We start from the raw sequence: 19,891 nt of genomic DNA, 5'->3' as shown, positions 1-19,891 counted from the left end.
GCTTAAAATTGTTAAATTAATTCATGTAGAAACCTTGAAAAATAATATTACATAATTCATGATATGAAAACTTATTTCTTGGATTAGATTTTTGAGATTCATACGAGTTCTTAAATTTTTAATAGAAAAAAATTCTATTCTTTTCTGTGTTACTGTAAAATAATGTTTTTATTATACAAAATCTTCTCTTTATTGACTACGTTAGCACTATAATTGAGATTTGACGCTTTTATCTTATCACAATATAGGGGAGACTGGGGCACATGTAACCATTTTCGATAGATGCGAATTTGAGGTGATTTTCCAAGGACACCGTGATTTTTTGAAAAATATTTCTTAGCTCATGTTTTACCCTTGGGTATAGGCAATTCGTCGAGGGTAATGCGGATGCTGGAAAACAATTGAGTTTTCCATAAAAATAAAATTTGTGTCACTGTGAATTTTTCTCTTTTCACAAAATACCTGGGGTAGAAGTAACCACTTTCTGGGGAGGATGTAAACACCTTTTTTCCCACCCTTGAAATTAACTTTGCACCACTCTCGATTATTTTAATTACTTAAGAGATATATAAAGACTGTATATTTTTCAAAAAATCATGACACTTTTTACAAAGATTAATTAAAATAGCAAAAAAACTAAAAGCATGCATGTCAAAGACATTTTTCAATGGATTTTCCCCATATTTTGACATCATGTGACTTTTTATTGAACACAGCACCACCAATTTTTTTCGTAATCTATGAATTATAGATATTTCGCATGAAGGTCAATTTCCCGCTCTTTTACCTACTCATTTTGTGTAATTGAAATTGCCTGATTACATCTACCCCAAATGCTGTTTTCTGACCAATTATTAATTCTTTTGAAAAAATGAGAATCTCAATTTGTCTAGTAAATGCATAAATATAATCCCAAAAGATGTAGGAAAGAATTGGTATTGCTACATTTCGATTATTTTACACAGTTTTCAATTTCCAGGTGGAAATCCAAATGACCAAAATAATCGAAATATCAACATTTTCGGGAAAAATGATTTTTATTTTTAAAGTATTAGGATTTTATTGACCAATTCATCTGTGGACATACATCTCCATGGTATCTATGAATGCTTATGGGTTTTATCCTCTGGAGTCTTAAAATTAATGAAAAAAATTACAGTGTTTACATCTACCCCAGTTTACTACTGCCCCAGTTCCCCCTAGTTCCCATTTTCGCCGCATCAGTTCCCAATTAAAGTTAAAGTAAGGCTTGTTTTGTATACTTCGTGAAATTACTTGAATTAATCTATTCGTAACTAATATTGAAATGATAGGACATTCCTTGTAGTCATAGGTCATAGTATCTTAAAATAATATAGTGGTCCTAATTAGACTTAGGTAGGATCAAGACTTACTAAGTTTACTAACCGTTTATACATCTATCCTAGCCTTAAAGGCATGAGTAATGTAACCCCTTACGAATTGTAGATAAAGCTGAATTTGTTCAACTTTAATGTTGCTCTATTCGCATCCTTTATAGATGTTAGGAAGTAGGAGAGATATCTTGGCAATTTAACTATTCAAAATTATTCTGATATGAATTCAAACACATTTTCATCCTTTTTTAAAGAGTAAAAATTTCTAATTTCAAAATTATTTGTATAAACATGCACATTCATTTTGTACATAGGCAAAGAGGAAAAGAAGACCGCGAAATAGTAGAATTAGTAGGATAAAAAGAGAAGCAATAAGAAAAGGTTTAGTATTTCTTCGTGAATTTTCTTACGCAAATCTAAAATAGTAGGGAAATCTCAAAGTTTTAAATTGGAAATGATTCCCAGCTATCCTATTTGATCCTAATGTACAGATTTTAGCAAATGATATCTCTCATTCTTGACTTTTGCAAATTCAACTCCAAATGTCCAAATACTTCCTCATCCTTGTAATAAAACTGTATTAAAGAAGAAAAAAGGGTTGACGTGGTTGAAGCTTTTCCTTTGAGTTCGAGAAATAAGAAAGGAAACTTATTAATAGATTGGAACCTGTATATTTCAAAATTTTGATTTAGGGTCGAAGGACCACCTCTTCGTCAGGAACATTTATCGGTAGTTTCGTTAAAATATTTAAATTTATTTAACTGTTTATCTGAATTATATCAGGGACACAATGGCGTACAATTTTTAATATAAGCTTAGCTGTATATCAAACATATCTATTTGCTTAAAACCTTAACGTAGTAGGTATACACAGGAAAAGCGAGTTTTCAAAATAAAACCGACTTTTTGATAGGATGAAATGACACCTATTGATAAGTGTGTCATGACCTACAGTAGACTTTCACTCAATCGGCTCTTTTTCAATCGGGCGAAAAATTTTGTTGACAATCTTCACATTTAATTATGAAGCTAATTTGTTACAAATTTACTGTAGTTCTTCCTATTTTATCGTGATTCTTTATAATTAAGCGCTTTTTGTGGAATTTACAAAGGCTTTGACGCTCAAATCTATCGATAAACCGGATGACATTTCGCCTCAAATGCCCATTTGAGAGAGAGTCTACTGTATTAACATCCTTCAAGTAACAATTAAGATATGAAATTTGTACATTTCTCTTTATAGGAATAGGTAAAATAGAGAAAAACCGTTATAGTGTACTTAGGGGAGAGCCTGCATGTTTGAAACGCAGTGGATTATTCTATGATTATTCAAATAAATGTGATAAAAAGACTAAATTCTTTCGTTCAGTACTAATCTTCCCGATTTGAGAGCTCTCTCCGGTTGAGGTTTTTCCTTTACCGAATCGAAGGTTTATCACGGAAAACTTACCTAAGCACCCGTAAGAAGTTCGAACGTTTGAATTAACAAGTTTCACAAAATTAAGCAAGTTAAGGAAAAGGGCATTTTTTGAATGAAATTGCAATTAAAACGTTTTGTAATCCTGAAATCCCACAAAATTACACAAAAATGCAAAATTCACATTTTGCAGCAAACATTTCGCTCCTTGGAAATTACAAGGGGCCAACTCAATCTGAGCCATTTTTCAGGAGACAGCATGAAAGATTCAACTTTGTATAAATAATTATCTCAATTAAGTATGTTAATAAAAACAATTTAATTCTTTTCTATTTGTATGAGCATATTATAAACATCAAAACATACATATTTTTACCTTTCAAAATATGTTTTTTTATGAGTTAGCTCTTTGTCATTCTAAATGATGCGCAAATTTTTATGAAATTAGAATGACACGGAATCAACTTGCTTAATTTAGTCCCTTGTTCCACAAAAATTTGAACGATAAATCTATTTTGTGCCCCTTGACTTCACACAAAACCGCACAAGCAATCATACACACAGAAAAATTTTAACTCTAAATTTAAGAATATATAAGATCCTGGGAACTTAAATTGGACGTGAATCCCCAAGGCGTTTAAGTTTAGAAGCTCTGAGCGAAAGAAATGAGCTAGAATCCCTAGCTCTTTCAAATTAAGAGATCGGGAAATTAAGTTCAGCATTGGCTGGAAAATGAAAAATGTCTACAGATTTGCAACTAAAACTAAATGATCAAAGGATTTAGAATTAGGGCATTGGCATTCATTGGATGGGATTTGAAATTAAATTCCTGGGTGTTTCTATTTAAGAATTTTCCATTTTTCTGTGTGATTTTTAATAATTTTTGACCATTGTTTGAGGGCTTGGGGCCCTCCCTGGATGATATTCTCTGTATTTCAAAGCCATTTGGTGCGTGAAAATCTTTTTCCAACATTTAAGCCTGCGCCGAGATTTGAACACGCGACCTTTGTGATGACAGTCGAGTATCTTCCAGCTGCGCCACGAACTCCTATAATGTATTCAAAGCATATCGGGAACCGTTGCATCGGCACACACGATATTCCAAAATAACATTCTAACAGCAGGATGGCAAATTTTACTGGCTTGGATAGTAATTTCAATCGAAATTACTATCCTCCGTTAAAATTTACTGTCTTCCAGTTAAATTCTAATATCTAATATGCGGCCAGTAAAATTTACTACCCGGATATTAGAAAATCCCCGAGGCGTTTAAGTTTAGAAGCTTTGAGCCAAAGAAATGGGCTAGAATCCTTAGCTCTTTCAAGTTAAGAGATCGGGAAATTAAGTTCAGCATTAGCGGGAAAATGAAAAATGTCTACAGATTTGCAAATTGCAACTAAAACTAAATGATCAAGGATTTAGAATTAGGGCATTGGCATTCATTCGATGGGATTTGAAATTAAATTCCTGGGTGTTTCTGTTTAAGAATTTTTCATTTTTCTGTGTGTAAGAGTAAAATTTTGAAAAACTTTTCTAATAACGAAATTTATTGACTCATATCATCTGAAATTTTATTAAATTCTCTGTCTGAGTGCATTGAAACCTCAAAATCGCCAAAAAGTGAGTTGGCCCCTTGTAATTTCCAAGGAGCGATTTGTTCAATTTTAATGTTGCATTATAACACTATGCAACACGGTTTTTGTCTCAGAGGTCTCACATGGTACGTTTGATAGAGTCGAGTCCCCTGATTAAGAATATCGTTTTGGTTTTGCTCAATCACGTCTCAATATTTTTTAATTAATACTTTTATATTTTTTCTGCTTTACCTTACATTATTCGTTATATCTCAGGTTCTGGTGAACGGAACTTAAAAAATGTGAGTCGGTTGGAAAGGTCATTAGTCATTAGGTTATTCAATTTTTATACTAACAAAAACTTTGTAGAACCACTCCTTCTGGGTGTAAAGTTGGAGTTTCTCTAAAACTTACCAAAAAAATGGTTTTAAGAGGTTGTAAAAAATTGTATAAAATAAACTAAACAAAATATTAAAAATACATTGATACCAGACGATAGACACCACTTAGTACTACAATTTTGCTCAGTTAAGACATCGCGCTCCGATCACTCTAAATGCCTCATTTATTGGTTTTTGTCATTTTCCAAAAATTTGAAATACCTATTTCAGAGCAAATTACCTAAAGATAACTGAGAAAATATCTTTTAAAATTTGTGTGAAACATACATAAATACTGAGATTCTTCTTTAATTCGATCGGGGGACCATCAACATAATTTTCATTTACATTTCCAATCAACATTCAGCCGTGAGAAGCAACCCCTAAACCCCCTTTTAAATCTTTACAGAAAGTACAACTAGTCGTAACTGTTGTGGACTACGATCGTATCGGAACATCTGAGCCTATTGGAAAGGTAGTCCTTGGCTACAACGCCTCAGGAACCGAATTGCGCCATTGGTCTGACATGCTGGCATCCCCCAGGAGACCCATCGCTCAATGGCATACCCTGAAGGATCCAGAAGATGGCGAAGGGAAGAAGGACTAAATTACAGGAGATTGAGATAAATTTATCTTTTGATTGTAGCTGTTTGAGACAAATATTTTAATGATCCCCCTCTCTTAATAAAAAAAAACAACTACATTGAGCTCCACCAAACCATCGTGGATGTTAAATTTACTCCTGGTAGTCTCATCAGAAAGGACAAATAAGTGTTTTGAACATAAAAAAAAATCTCCTCTCAAACATCTGATGAAGTTAAGAAGAACAATACAAGGAACCTAATATTTAGTATATTAGTTTACCAACAAAACAAAAAATTCTCCAAAATTCTAGGAAAAAAAATATATAGAAAAGATCTTGTTGCAAATTAAAATCAGCTCAGTTTTCAAAATTTAATACAAACCACTTACGCAAGACACCAGATGAAAAAATTAAATCTAACAACATGGAGAATAAAAGACAAGAAAACAAATGATACAGTAAAACATGTGTTAAATACTTAAGATTTATAAATTCTTCACACTTTAGTCGCATGACATTTAAAGAAAACAAATGAAGTGAAAACATTTAACCCCTGTCTTGAAACAATAATAAAAAAAAATATTTTCCAATGTTTATATAAAAAAATTCATCAAAAGTATTTATTGATGTTAATTGGAAAAAATGGACTTTAATAAACAATTTAAAATAAAAAGCTTTTGTTGGCAATTAAAGGCATTATTTTGTTTCTTTTTTTCCTTTTTTTTTAAAAAAAAGTATCCCCTAAATAAGGGTCTTTATTTTGTCTTCCGCATTTTTGAAAATTTCTTTCATAAAGTTAAAAAAAACCGAAAATAAAATTTTGTTTCTCATTTCACAAAAAATTGCTCCAAGTGAATAATTTTTTTGTGAAAATGTAAGAAAAATAGACGTTGTAAGAATTCATAAAAAAAGATACAATAAATTGTGCCCTCGAATTAATTGTAATAAATTATATTTAATCTATGAGAGTGAGAAGAAAAAAGTGTATAAAATCAATCCCAAGAGCTAGAAGACCAAAGATTGTAGTTTGTCCAAAAAAAAAGTTTCATATCATTGTACAGTTTCTCCTATTGAATGTCCTTTTGATTTACCATTATCAATCATTTCACTTAAAACCATCCCATTTGATTTTTATTTGAATGAAACAAAATAACAAATAATCCACACATCATGAAATGAAATTAAGAAAATAGAGAAAACATAGTTGAAATGCAGGCAAAAAATTAATAGAATTTTTTACAAGGATTTTCCGTTCGAAATACGAAATGAAGATGAAGAAAAAATCCTCAGAGAATTTAGAAAAAATTGTGAGGGAAAAATGTGTTGAGTAAAAACACAAGAAAAAAGTTGTAGTAAAGAGATTTGTAAGAAAGAAAAAGACTACAGAAATGTTGTTATTTAGTTCTATATTGTCGTAAACTAATAGAGGATAGAGAGTAGAGACATGATTTAATCGATATGGAAAAGAAACATTATAGGGCAAAAAAAAAAGAATGAAACCAAGAGATAACAATTTGTAAATTGCACAATATTGTTTTTTGTAAAAAAATGCAATGGAGCTATTACATTGAAAATATTGAAATATTAAAAAAATGCATTGGGGATTTTTTCTATTTGATAACATTTTGTACTTCATAAATTTTATCAACTTAGTACATGCCTGTACTAAATTGATAATAGATTTATTTTTAAATATTTGTTGTGAAATTATGTTTAGAATTTACCAAAAAAATGGCAAATAGAAACCAAAGACATTGAGCATTCCCCTCATTTTTAATATCAATTTAGTACATGTCTGAACTAAATTGATATTGGATTTATTTTTGAATATTCGTGTGAAAAATAATAATAAATCAATGGACTTGAGTACGAATAGAAAGCCAAAGCTTTCAAATAACTTTCTTCTTAAATAGAATTTTAGTACAGGTCTGTTCTAAATTGATTATTAATTTATTTTTTAACATTTGTCTAAAATATATTGAGAAATCAAACATTTTGATTACAAAAAATCCAAGGCATGTAAACTGCGTACTTCTTAAAATCATTTTAGTACATGCCTGGACTGAATTGATTTTGGATTTGTGTTTGAATATTTGTGTAAAACCAAAGATATTAATTACAAATAGAAACCAAGACATGTACTTTTTTAATGTAATTTTAGTACATGGCTGTTTTAAATTTACAAATGACTTATTTTTTAATATCTGTGAGAAATATCTTGAGATATGAAGAAAAAGTGGCAAATGGAAACTCAAAGTATGGAAATCCCCTTTTTGTAATATCTGAGGCTCTAAGAACAGAATTACCTCATTTTCTAGTCAACACCGAAGCCTCATACTTGTACTAAATCTCGGCAATGTTTTTATAAGGTCAGCCTAGGTTTTTAGTACAAATTTTAAATTACAAAGTCACAAGAGCAAATAAAAATGAAGGGGAATCTATAGAGAAGGACTCCGAATTAGTTACAATAAAAATTTTTCAATGTGATAGCTCCATAATTTCGTCAGTTTGATGCTTATAGCATTTCTCCGAGGATGGATTTCCTGCAATTTTTCTTTACCATTTGCAATCTCTTGCCTTAAGAGCTTCAAGAATTCAATTTTCTTTTGACTTCCTCTGTTCTCAAATAAATTATTATTTTTTTCACGATACGTGACATATAATAAATTCAAAATGCAAATAAGCACAGTTTTCCAAGAATCCATCCATTCTTCAGGAAATGATCGGTGAAGTTTTCAAATTTTATTTTTTACAATTCTTTTCTTTATATTATTTCTCTTGAATAAATAAGAATTTAGTGAGAAACCCCGCTCCGAAAAAAATATAGCAAAAAATCGTCATATTTGCGAAAAAACCAGATGAAAAAAAATCGTACATTAAAAGCAAAAGAGCATCATCGAATTAGCTTAAAAGCCAGCATAAAATTATTTAAAAAGAAAAAAAAAACAACATAGTGAGACAAAAATAGAAATATGGAAATGAAATCATATAGTTACAGATTAATAGTTAAAGAGAAAAAAAAAACTTTTAGATAATAACTTGTGAATTGAAAATTTACTATAGAAAAGAAAAGAAAAAAAAACCAAAAATTTCTTTTAATTTCCTTTGATGATAATAAAATCGTTGTACATAATAGAATGAAAAAAAGAAAAGATAACAATTTCGTACGTAATTGTGAGTTCGTAACCAAGAAAAAATGTATGAGAAAAGCCAGAAAAGATTGCGTGAAAATCTCTTGGGTAAAGTAAAAGCTTCTTTTTGTAAAAAAAAAAAAATACAATTACAAGTGCAAGATTATTTCCTTATCAAGCCATTTTATCTCATGCTGATATCCCGATTTTAAAATCACAATAATTCTCCATTAATTAATTAAATAAATAAGCATTAGATTTACGTGCTAAACACCACAAGAAACCCCGAAAACTCACCGTTTCTTTAAAAATCATCCCATTAAAACCAAAAAACAAAGAAACACAAAAAAGTGAACGATTTTCCCGACGAATGTGGTGCAAAAAAAATAAAGCTAAAGAGGAATGTAAAAGTATTACCAAAAAGATACAAAAAATAATGCAAAATAACCAGAAGATTGATAAAGAAAACAAACAAGAAATGAAAAATCTCACAAATATTAAATGTAGCGCAGCACAGTGATGAAGAATTTAAATGTGCAAGAAAATAAAATTAAAATGAAAAAATATATATACCAAAAATATGAATATATAACAAAAAAAACATTATGTACTTATTGAAAGAAAAAATATAAACAATAATAAATTATCATTAAAACTTATAAATTTATGATTACAAGAAATGAAGAAAAAAATTGAGGTAAGATGAAAGACATGAAAAAAAATGATGAAAACTATTACTTTGTTGATAAGTAGATTGTTTTTTCTCTGGTGTAAAATATATTATACTAAAAAGAAATATAAACATTATGACAAATATTTAACAGTTTATTTTGATTATCACATAGCCTTTTAACAAAATATTGGGTCATTTATCTTCATAATATCTCCTCTTCATAGCCCTGTACTTCCTAAGGCTGTAGAGAGCTTTAAGTTCTTCAATAACAAATTCTCCCCTCTTAATCAACTCCTCAATTTTCTGGGGATCAGTCTCTCCGGCATTCCTGGCAAAAGCTGCATGGCACCGCGTTCTAAATTTCTCAGGACCTCCTGGATACTCCCTGCCCATGTACTGCAACTGAAAAAGAAATTCATAAAATTAATTAAAATCCAATTGGTAGTTATTTGCAAACAAACCTCTTACCTTCTTGTAAATTTCAATTACTCTGGACCTTTGGCTCTGGCTCATTTTCTTTTGGACTTTCCAAACTTTCCCTCTTTTATTACTAAAAATTGCACAGAGGTAATTAGTTCTTTCTCAAATATATTACATAAACTTTCTTTTCTGTGTAGAAAACACATCAAAATAAACTAATTTCTTTTGACATTAAACTGTCAAACGTTATCACACTAATACACCTTTGAAATCATATTTACAAAGTTTACAAATGTATCTACAAATGTATTTCTAAATTTAGAGAATGTATAAGTGCACAAGTGGCAGGGCTGTATTAAGAAATTGCAACCACAGGGCGACTAAATTGAAAGTCACGACAACCACGACAACTTATCTTAGGCTGCGAAATATTGGACAGGAATCCTATACCAATTCGAATTTAAGACTCAATTAGAGTATGGAATGTCATCTACAGGACCCACTTCCTTATTAAGAAAGCTATCGAGACTGGTGTCCTAATAGTATCCCAATTTAAGAATAGAGCTCTCCGTAAAATCGTTGGTTATGAATTACCTGTTCAGAATTAATCTGCGTTAATAAAAGAATCCTGTGATACTTCCCAGAGACTATCCAACATATCTGTTTGTAAAGATAAAGAATAAATCCAGCGAAAAAGGATCCAGTTTCCTGATATCACTTCTTTATTTTATAGATAATAAAATACACTTTCTATTGCACAACTTTTAAGATTAAATAATAATTAAATTAAATGGATAATTGTAGATATGTTAATTTTCACTTCAAATGATGCTTCTCACGAGGTCTAGACCAGAATGAATGATTGATACTGACTTGACAAATTTGACAATCTCTTTAGTACACAAAAAATTATAGTTCTAAAAAATTACTTCGGAGGATTTCCACCAGAGCGTATGGTGTTCTTCACCAATCGTTTTTCGCATGAATGAACATTTTTTACATGTTTTTTTTATTAGGGGTCACCGAAAATCGGAAGTTGATATCTCTTACCGTCCAAGCTCTAGGACGGTGAAAAGTTGAAAAAAGAGTCGATTATATAACTGCTCTCTCTTTGTGTTCGAGCAGAAAAATAAAAAAAAAAATGGGATGGCAGAGCATTCTAGACTTTGTAAAGTGCTCGAACATGTAACTTAGACCACTTACCGGTAATCAGCCGATTTGAACAGATTTATAAATCACTCAAAAGATCGATTATTATAAATCGATTCATTAACAATTGTAACCGGTTCAGTTTTATCTGAAATTCCAAAACCTTTCCAATAAGCTTAAGCATGATACGATTCGGTTGAGAAATCTGTTCTCTGGAACCTTTTAAATCCCTGACCTTGAAAAAGTATTTAGGTATTATTAAACGGTGTTTTCGTGTAAGAACGAAATCTCCGGCTAGCCAGACAGGTGACATTAGCTCTGAAAAATGCAACCGGTTCTAGTGTAATTTTTTTTCCTGTTTTCGTACACATTTCACCATTTCACGAGATATCTCCAAAACTACGTAGGTTGACAATTTGTGGTTTTTGGTTGCCTTTTCAAGATTAAGTTGGCTTTCATTTTGTATTTGTATTTTTTGCTAATTTATTCTGCAATGACAGAAAACAGCTAATAAACTGAAAAGTTTTTTCGGCAGGCTAGAAACATATGGGAAACATAGGAAGCGTTATACCTCTGTCTAAAACATATCCGAAAATGGAGAAAATCGCACGAAACGTTTTCAAATAATCTCAAAAAACACGGTTTTGGAAAAGCAGAAGAGAGGGGCATGTACATTTGTACATGGGTGGAGACATTCATCGCTTCCTTCTACCGCGGCCCTATAGTCCTATTGTAGAATAGGGGCATGTTAATGGCTCCAAGATCGACTTATGGGGTGTTCCCCTTAGGTCTCAAGCCACTAACTCTAACCGTTTGGCCTGAAAACGTGGAAAATCGCCTGAAACGTGGATACATGTTGAGAAAAATAGTCCCCGGGGGTGGAAAAATTGAGGGATTTATGATTATATACTGCTCTGTCTGTAAAGTTCGAGTAGTACACTGAGAAAAAAGAGGGTGCTATTAACTTTCTTTCCTCAGAACTTTAACACTTTTTAGGTGTAAAAAAAATATCAACATTTTTAATGTTAATTTTACATCTTTTGTAAGTGTAAAATTAAAATGAAAATTGGTAACTTTAATCCCTAATACACCTAAAAGGGGTAATATTTACACCGATTTCGGATCAATACTGCAGGGCAAAATTAACATTTCCGGAATGTTATTTTAACATTTTCGGATTTCTCTTTCTATTTCTGAACTGTTGTCAACAGTTTGAATTCGCATGTTCTATTATTGTAACGGCACGACTTTAATTTCATTTAATGGCGTGCAGTTTCTTGAGGAAAACGTGCTTCATTACACCTCTTTGATTTTGATTTTAGAAGTGATCTAAAGGTAGTTTACAGAATTTATTGATGTAGATTTGAAGATCATAAAAAGTTTATTTTGTTAGACTTACAGATTTAAAAGAAAATAGGACGCTGAGACTATAAGGGAAGGAGAAGAAAATCTTACAGAAGTAAGGTTAGAAGTAGGAAATAATATTAATATTATATTTTAGCTCCCTATCGTTCTGTTCCATCTATTGTTTATTTTGTTCATCTCTCATTATAATAATGTTCCTGTTGAAATAAATGATGACTGATTCGGAACAGAGCCATTTTTGAAACTTCGACCGACAAGAACAGGTTCCTGGACGTGATTCTTTACTCCCAAAATTCAACTCACTTTCGAATTTTCACACAAGAAAAGGAATCTGTAAGAATCTCAGCTACCATAAGCTCATCTGGGCTTATCACTGTTGTACAATATACCCCGGCAGGTTTGTTGGTATTCTATAAAACCTAAATCAGAACACTGAGAGAAAAAAGAAGGTGCGATTAACATTTTTTCCTCAGAACTTTAACAGTTTTTAGATGTAAAAATGTGTCAACATTTTTAATGTTAATTTTACACCTTTTTAAGGGTAAAATTAACATGAAAAGGTTAACTTTAACCCATAATACACATAAAAAGTGTAATATTTACACCGATTTCGGATCAATATTGCAGGGTAAAATTAACTTTTCCGGTTATTTTAACTTTTTTGGATTTTTCGCACAGTGAAGAACCGCACTGAGAGAAGTCCGAAAAAATTAAAATAACATTCCAGTCCAGAAATGTTAATTTTTCCCTGCATAATTTATCCGAAATCGGTGTAAACATTATGCTTTTTAGGTGTATTATGGGATAAAGTTACTCTTTTTCATGTTGATTTTACACTTGAAAAGGTGTAAAATTAACATTAAAAATGTTGATATATTTTTACACCTAAAATGTGTTAAAGTTACAAGGAAAGAAAGTTAATCGCACCCTCTTTTTTCTCAGTGTACCCCTAAAATTCAACTCACAATCGAATTTTCACGCACTCCGAATTGTAAGCACTCCAGTGAAAATTCAGTGGAATCCAGTGAAATTCCCGTAGATTAGCCTTTAAATTATATTGCAATCAATATCATTAATAAACCATTTTTTTGTGAATAAACAGTTTCAGCGTCACGATGCCCCACATTTATTTTACGATATAAGTAAACATAAGGCACTACTAAATTTTAACAGAATTATCCATTTCTGTATTAGGAACAAAGTATTAGTAGAAATCATTTTATTAACTCACGATTTAAGAAATTCCTATGTCCAATATCCACTTAAAGCTCAATTATGCAAATCCACTAAAAATTTTATTTTCATTTTTTGACTACTTTAATTCCAGTCTCACATTTATTAGAAGGGAGCTTTACCTCCCAATACTCTCCTGGTAAGTCCGATCATCTGCCGCTGAGTAGCTAAGTTTAACCATAATTCTGCTATAATTTTCAAATAAACGAATATGTTTTTATATTCTGTTACACAATATTAATTCGTAAAATAATAAAATTGCGCACAATAAATCACCAGAATATTCTCACTGTTGCAATTAGGGAGGGACAGCATGTGAGAGTGTTTACAATACTAATTAGTTCTCGTCATAATGACATCAAGAGGCATTTGTGGAGAAAAACTACTCTGAAAGTGCCCCAAAGGCAGAACAATACGATAGTGAAAAAATCCCGCGAATCAACATTCACAATTGGCGCAGTCTGACCGAAAAAAAAAGTCGAGAAAGATGCCATCGGAGAAAAAGAAAAATCCCAAGCAAAACAACACTGAACCCTGAACCCCACATGCAAAGTTTGTAAGTGAAAAAACAACAATTAAATAACGATATTAACAATTGATTCTCAATATGCATTGTCGCAATTCTCTCCCTCATTTTCCAATTTAATTCGCCAAACAATTTTATATTCACAGCAGAACCACAGTCATAAAATGCAAATGTTGATTTTTTCGCCTTCATCGGGATTTCTTTTCCAATCCATTAACTCACTGTAGGCTCGTTTTTAGTTGCTAAATTGTGGCTTTTTAGAACAATTAACTTTGTGCCTCATTTGATCTTTCGGGGCATTTCAGTGGTTAGAATTCTTTGGATGAATTCCACAAAGTTATTTTTATTTGTTTTATTTAATTAATTAACACGTACAGAAAACGAGACTTTAAAGCTCCAACATTCAGAATTTTTCATAGAATTCTTTTAATATAATCCATGAAATAATTAGAAAAAAATTAGCAAAAAATGTTACAATGGAAATATAAAATTCAAAATTTTCATAACTTTATGAAAAATTGCGTAATGTATTTTTTGAGAGTATAAAAATTTTGAATCTTACCTCAGAGATAAATTTCTTTAAATTCCAGTCCAGGAAGTTTGTATGTTTATCATCTACGATGCATAAATTATAATGCGGTACAAGAAGCTCATTTTGCTTTAGTGCTTTTTTTTTTAAAGATTTGTTAGAAATTTCTTAAAGGTAAATTGCTTTTACATGGTCATCCTTGCAAATAATTAATTAAAACCACATTTTAAATCAGGTAGATTTTGTTATTATATTGTATGGATTTATAAAAATTGATTGTAAGGAAATAAGTCGGGCTTTGATGAACAAACAATAAAAAATAAACCTTTTAAGATTTTCTGTGTAATAAAGGAAATGTATCAAATATCGGCCAGCTCGCAATTTCGGACACTTATTTTGTTTCTCAAAAGTCATAAATTTTTATTTATGAATTTAAATTGTACTAAGCAAAAAGGGAAGAAACGTCGGCTCTATGAACGAGATAATGCGAGAAAGGTCTTAGAAGAATCCCGAAAGAGTAAGGAACTATACGAAGATTAAGCTGGCCGAAATACCACCCAGAGCAATCTTTATATTCTTTAATAATTTTAACCTTTCTGAAAGGGAAGTAACGGAAGTAACAAAAAAAATTCTGGCATCAGTTATTTAGACAAAGAATAAATTAGCAGTAATATAATTAAATTTGGTGAATAAGAATTGAAATTTATCAATAAAAAATACTCCCCCTGTTCGCAAAAAAAAAGTCGATCGTTTGGGGAAAATTCTTGCCCCGAAAACAGTTGTCGTTTGGATAAAAAAAAAACATTCTGTGAAACCATTCCTTAATCTCTAGTTTTTCCTACACGTAGGGGGTGGTGGGGCTACTTTGAGCTGTGGGCCTACATTGTTATACTATTTTTTCTATATTCTAAAAGGATGGGTTTTATCGTGATGTAATTTGGATAAACAAAATAATTGTGGATCTAAATAAAATAATTGTAAGGACCAGCATCATTTAGAAATAGGCGAAAAAATCATATAACAATCTAGCCCCACCTTCCCCTATGGCCATTTTCGGAACGGAGGGAATAGTATTTTGTCAGTACATTACTGAAATTTTTAGAAATAAGATAGATAGGGTAAGTGTGCCAAATTCCGGCCAGCTTGCAATTTCGGCCACATTTTTTTGTTCCTCGAATTTCCATGAACTTTTATATTTTACGTACTCTATAGATTATACTATTCAAAAGAATAACAAAAAATGTAACTTCGACAAACGAGATGACGTGAAAAAGATATTGGAAGAATTCTTGAAGGGCAGGGAACTATGAGAATGAAGATGGCCGAAATAGGCCACCAATGCTATGTCTACATTTTTATTCATTTTAAAATGTATTAAGAATGATTCTAGAGAAAAAAAAAGATGATAAATTGTCTGCAAGGTTCCAAGCAACATTCCTTATAAAAGAGTAACAAAAATATTCAATTTTTATTAAAAATATTACATTTCGAACTTGAGACTTTGTCGTTTGCATGCAACTATGCCGAAATTTGGCACACTTACCCTAATTAAAAGTCATTTAAAAATTCGCCCAAAATATAATAGTCCTACAATTGAATTTCGGATATAAATTAGTTATCGACTTACAACCGGGGTATTGCCCTATTATAACCGACTGACATCGATGCAGACTTGAAAGAAATTCCAAGACCTTTCCAACGAGCCCAAACATTACCCCATTCGGTTCAGAAATATGCGTTTTGGAACCTTTTTTACATTAACTTTGAAAAACCGTTCAAAGCGAAAATTTAGAGAAGTCAAGATATCGAGAAATTATTCATACTGCTCCCTCTGTGGAGTCCGAGCAATAAAAGGAATATATCATTTACAAAACAAAACATTTCTTATTCTTTACCAATTTTTTTTAGTCATTTTTACTTAGGAGAATTGTAAACAAGATTGTAAACCACAACCTCCTAATTAAGATATTAATTAGCTAAATTCGCGAAATTGTCTCAATTTGCAAACAAAATCCATTAACAATAAAAAAGGGTGGCAAAGCGTCCCCAGCTTTGCGAAATGCTTGAACTTATGACTTAGATGCTATATACCTCAAAATTACTTTCGCATCATTTACCATTCACCGGTTCTTAACCGATTTGAACCGATTCATAAATCATTCAAAAGATTCTCCAAAATTGTGTAAAAGCAATAGAATTGATTTTCGGATAAAAATTATTTATCGGCTATGAACCGGTTTAGAACCGATTGGAATCGGTTCAGTTTTAAAGGAAATTCCAAGAGATTTCCAACGATCCCAAACATGATACCATTTTGATAAATGCGCTCTCTAGTGTCTTTTTAACCTTTTAAAACCCGTTATTAGGAATGATTCAACAGTATTTTCGTCTAAGGCCGAAATGTTTGCCTAGGTAATCTCTAAAACATATACAGTAGACTCTCACTCAATCGGCTCTTTTTCAATCGGGCGTCAAATTTTGTTGACAGTTTTCACGCTTAATTATGAAGCTAATTTGCTCAAATTCGCTGTAGTTCTTCCTATTTTATCGTGATTCTTTATAATTGAGCACTTTTTGTGGAATTTACAGAGGCTTTGAAGCTAAATTCTATCGCTAAACCGGATGACATTTTGCCCCATATTCACGATTGAGAGAGAGTCTACTGTACAAAAATGAAAAAAATCGCACGACGCGTTTTCGAACATTTCCAAAAAACATGGTTTTGGCGGGGAAGGGCAGAGGTGCAGGGAAAACAAGAGGCATGAGAATGGCCCCGGGGTAGACTTACGGGGGTATTCCCCAGGACTTATTGGGTAGATTTACGAGAGGGGTTCCCCTTAGGTCCCAAGTCGCTATCTCTTACCGTTTGGCCTCTAGAACTGGCGACAGCCGGAGTGACAGACGAACAGACGGACAAACAGCGTGACAACATTTCTCAGAAATCATCTGAAACGTGAAGATTTGTTGACAAAAGTGGTCTCCGGGGAGTGGAGGGTGGAAATTTTGGGGGAGTGAAAAAATGGAGGGATTATATACTGCTCTCTCCGTGGAATTCGAGCAGTAATAAATTTGAGTAAGATTGAAAATGACAAAAAAAATTATATCGCGATTGCGCACTGCTCGTAAAATGAAATAATATAATTAGTCTAAAAACTTCTAAAAAAAAGTTTAAATTGTGTTTCATTTCCGTGATTATTTTCCCAAATATGAAGTCAAGTGCATTAATTAAACTTGATTTTGTCTGCGTAGTCAAAAGATAGTTTTGCTATGGATCGTTGTCAAGGGAGTCCACGTGAACAACGACCTCTGGCAAGGGGACCGACTCTCGTACGCTCCCTTCAAACAGACGCTGGAGAAAACAATCTGTGACTCCATCGTAAGCATGAGGGGGAGGGCATCATTCTCAATAAGTTTACGCAGCTCCTAACCTATGCTGACAATATTGATATCATGAGATGCAATCTCAAAGCTGTACAAGAGTGCTTCCTCCAGATAGAGTAAGCGGCACGAAGTTTGGTCCTATACTGATAAATGTAGGCCTAACAAAGTACATGGTGGCCTCGTCAGCAGCAACTTCGGCCTCATCTACGGAGAGTAGGGGAGACTGGGGCAAAAAGTCACAAATCGAAAAATTCAATATCTTCCTAGTTAAAAAAGATAGCGGCTCAAATTTTTTTCTATAGACAGCCTCCATAGACCTTCTTCAATGTCGTAAGTTTCTTAGAATTCGAACAAGGAATTTAGAAACCAAAAAATATCGAAATTTTTAGCCCTATTTTTAAAATATTTTCGTTGCAGAAGATAACAATTATTACCTACTCATTTTCCAAAATTGATGCACTGGTGAATATTTTCTAAATAATTTGGATTTTTTGAATAGGAATCCGCTATCTATTTTAGAATTGCACAAAAGTTCTTTTCTCCAGAAATCCTTTTATTAAAAATGGCCACTTGGGGTAAAAAGTAACAAAAGGTATAGAGCAAAAAGTAACAAAAAAGCGAAGCAATTTTTGATGTCCCACGGCGAAAAGAAACGTCATTATCATGTCTCGCCGCTTGTTGTTTGCATTGGTCAAACGATTTGCAGTCTTTTGTGTGTTTTTTTCTAAAATAGCTGGAAAAGCGCTTTTCTCGTTTTCTCACTTTTCTCGTAGAGAAAACGGTGTTTTACAAAGGTGTTGATGAATAAATTTTCTCTGAAAATATGTCCTCTAGGAACTCATTGTTATTTGAACTGTTAGATATCTGAAATAAACGATTCCTGACAATGACACATGACAATGTGTCATGGTTACAGAATCACTTTTTCTAAAAAGCTCTCCTGAGATACAAACTCAATTTGACACACATGACATATTGTCATACTTTTACAGAATTCCTCTTCAGGAGGGGAATTCTGTAACGCTCTGGCAATGCCATCTGACAAATTGGGTTTAAATCTTAGGAGAGCTTTTTCGAAAATGCGATTCTGTAACCGTGACTTTGCCATTTCAGCTCACGTGGCATTGTGGCGATTAGTTTGTCTAGCTAGTAGTTCTTGGACATTTTTTTTTGTAGTTTTTTTTAAATGTAAAACAAAACATTACCCATTACCCACTCTTCCAAAAATAGCCTTTGGCTCGGAAGTGGTCTTTCCCTCTCTCTCAATTCTGTCTGGCCTATTCCCAATGCAAATGTAACGATGATATTGTAACAAACAACATACAGCCTGCGAAGGGATATTTCCATCGTTTAGTTCTGGAGGCTGGAATCAACGCTAAGACGGCGATGGACGCATGGGAAGGGGGTAAAAAAAGACGAAATGAGATGAAAATAAATTGAATTGAATTGAATTGTCAGAAGTCACATATTTGAGATTTCCGGTAATTCAAATGACAATTAATTTTGTTAAACAAATCAACCAAGACGTACTGTATTTTCATAAAATCATCAAGTAAAGGGATTTCATTAAAAATTCAATAAATTGCATTTTCGAACTCATATGATATGGCAAAAAAAAGCTCGAATGACATTGTCAGGTTTCGAACTCACGCGTGACAATGCCACGAAAATTACAGAATTACCCTACAGGAGTTAGATTCATTAAGAACCTTTGGGGAAAATCGAATGATATAAAATAAAGCTGTACCATCCGATGCTATATAACATTTTCTTACTCTTCTTAAAATATACAAATATAGGTGTTAAAATCCTTTTATTTGGCCTAGTTCATATTCATCGCGGAATTCTCAGTAAAATTTCCGAATCATTTGAAATTTTCGATCATCAGTCAATAACCTCAATTGACTTGTTTCTGGTGATGAACCTTAGAGGAGTAAATTGGTGTTTTCAGAAAAAGACCGACTAATCAATTAGCATTTTGACTCATTCGCCCAAGAAGAAATCCCCAATTTGATGCTGCTGTTGCCAAATTAGTGGAAAAGTGAGAAAAATAGAACAATTTTCTTATTAAAGCCTATCTAATTGATAATCCCACGTGCCTTAAATTTATAAATTTTTCTGGCTTTTCAAACATTCTATGATTTGTTTATTTATTAATTTGATTTTAATGTCTAG

At 32.1% G+C, this 19,891-nt stretch overlaps 2 protein-coding genes across 9 annotated transcripts in view; one reads left to right on the top strand and one right to left on the bottom strand.

The window, feature by feature from the left end:
* LOC129807307 (synaptotagmin 1) overlaps positions 1-9,256 on the top strand; it is a 44,532-nt gene extending 35,276 nt beyond the window's left edge. For 4 of the 8 annotated variants that reach the window (XM_055856491.1, XM_055856487.1, XM_055856486.1 and 1 more), the window contains one exon: positions 5,136-9,256. In XM_055856491.1, coding sequence (XP_055712466.1) covers positions 5,136-5,333 — 198 coding nt within the window. In that variant the 3' untranslated portion in view covers positions 5,334-9,256. The remainder of the gene's footprint in view (positions 1-5,135) is intronic. The other 4 variants (XM_055856489.1, XM_055856493.1, XM_055856492.1 and 1 more) reach the window with 1 other exon arrangement.
* LOC129807308 (electron transfer flavoprotein regulatory factor 1) lies at positions 8,578-9,790 on the bottom strand. Its single transcript, XM_055856495.1, has 2 exons — positions 9,582-9,790; positions 8,578-9,515 (listed from the first exon to the last, which is right to left on the bottom strand). Exons 1-2 carry the CDS (start codon positions 9,624-9,626, stop codon positions 9,306-9,308), a joined length of 255 nt encoding a protein of 84 aa, XP_055712470.1. The 5' UTR covers positions 9,627-9,790; the 3' UTR covers positions 8,578-9,305.
* Between the last annotated feature and the right edge of the window lie 10,101 nt (positions 9,791-19,891).

The sequence above is a fragment of the Phlebotomus papatasi genome, chromosome 3 (assembly GCF_024763615.1).
Source record: "Phlebotomus papatasi isolate M1 chromosome 3, Ppap_2.1, whole genome shotgun sequence".
In the NCBI taxonomy this organism is placed as follows: Eukaryota; Metazoa; Arthropoda; class Insecta; order Diptera; family Psychodidae; genus Phlebotomus; species Phlebotomus papatasi.
Note: the sequence above shows the minus strand (reverse complement) of the source record. Positions and strands in the feature narration are given on the sequence as shown.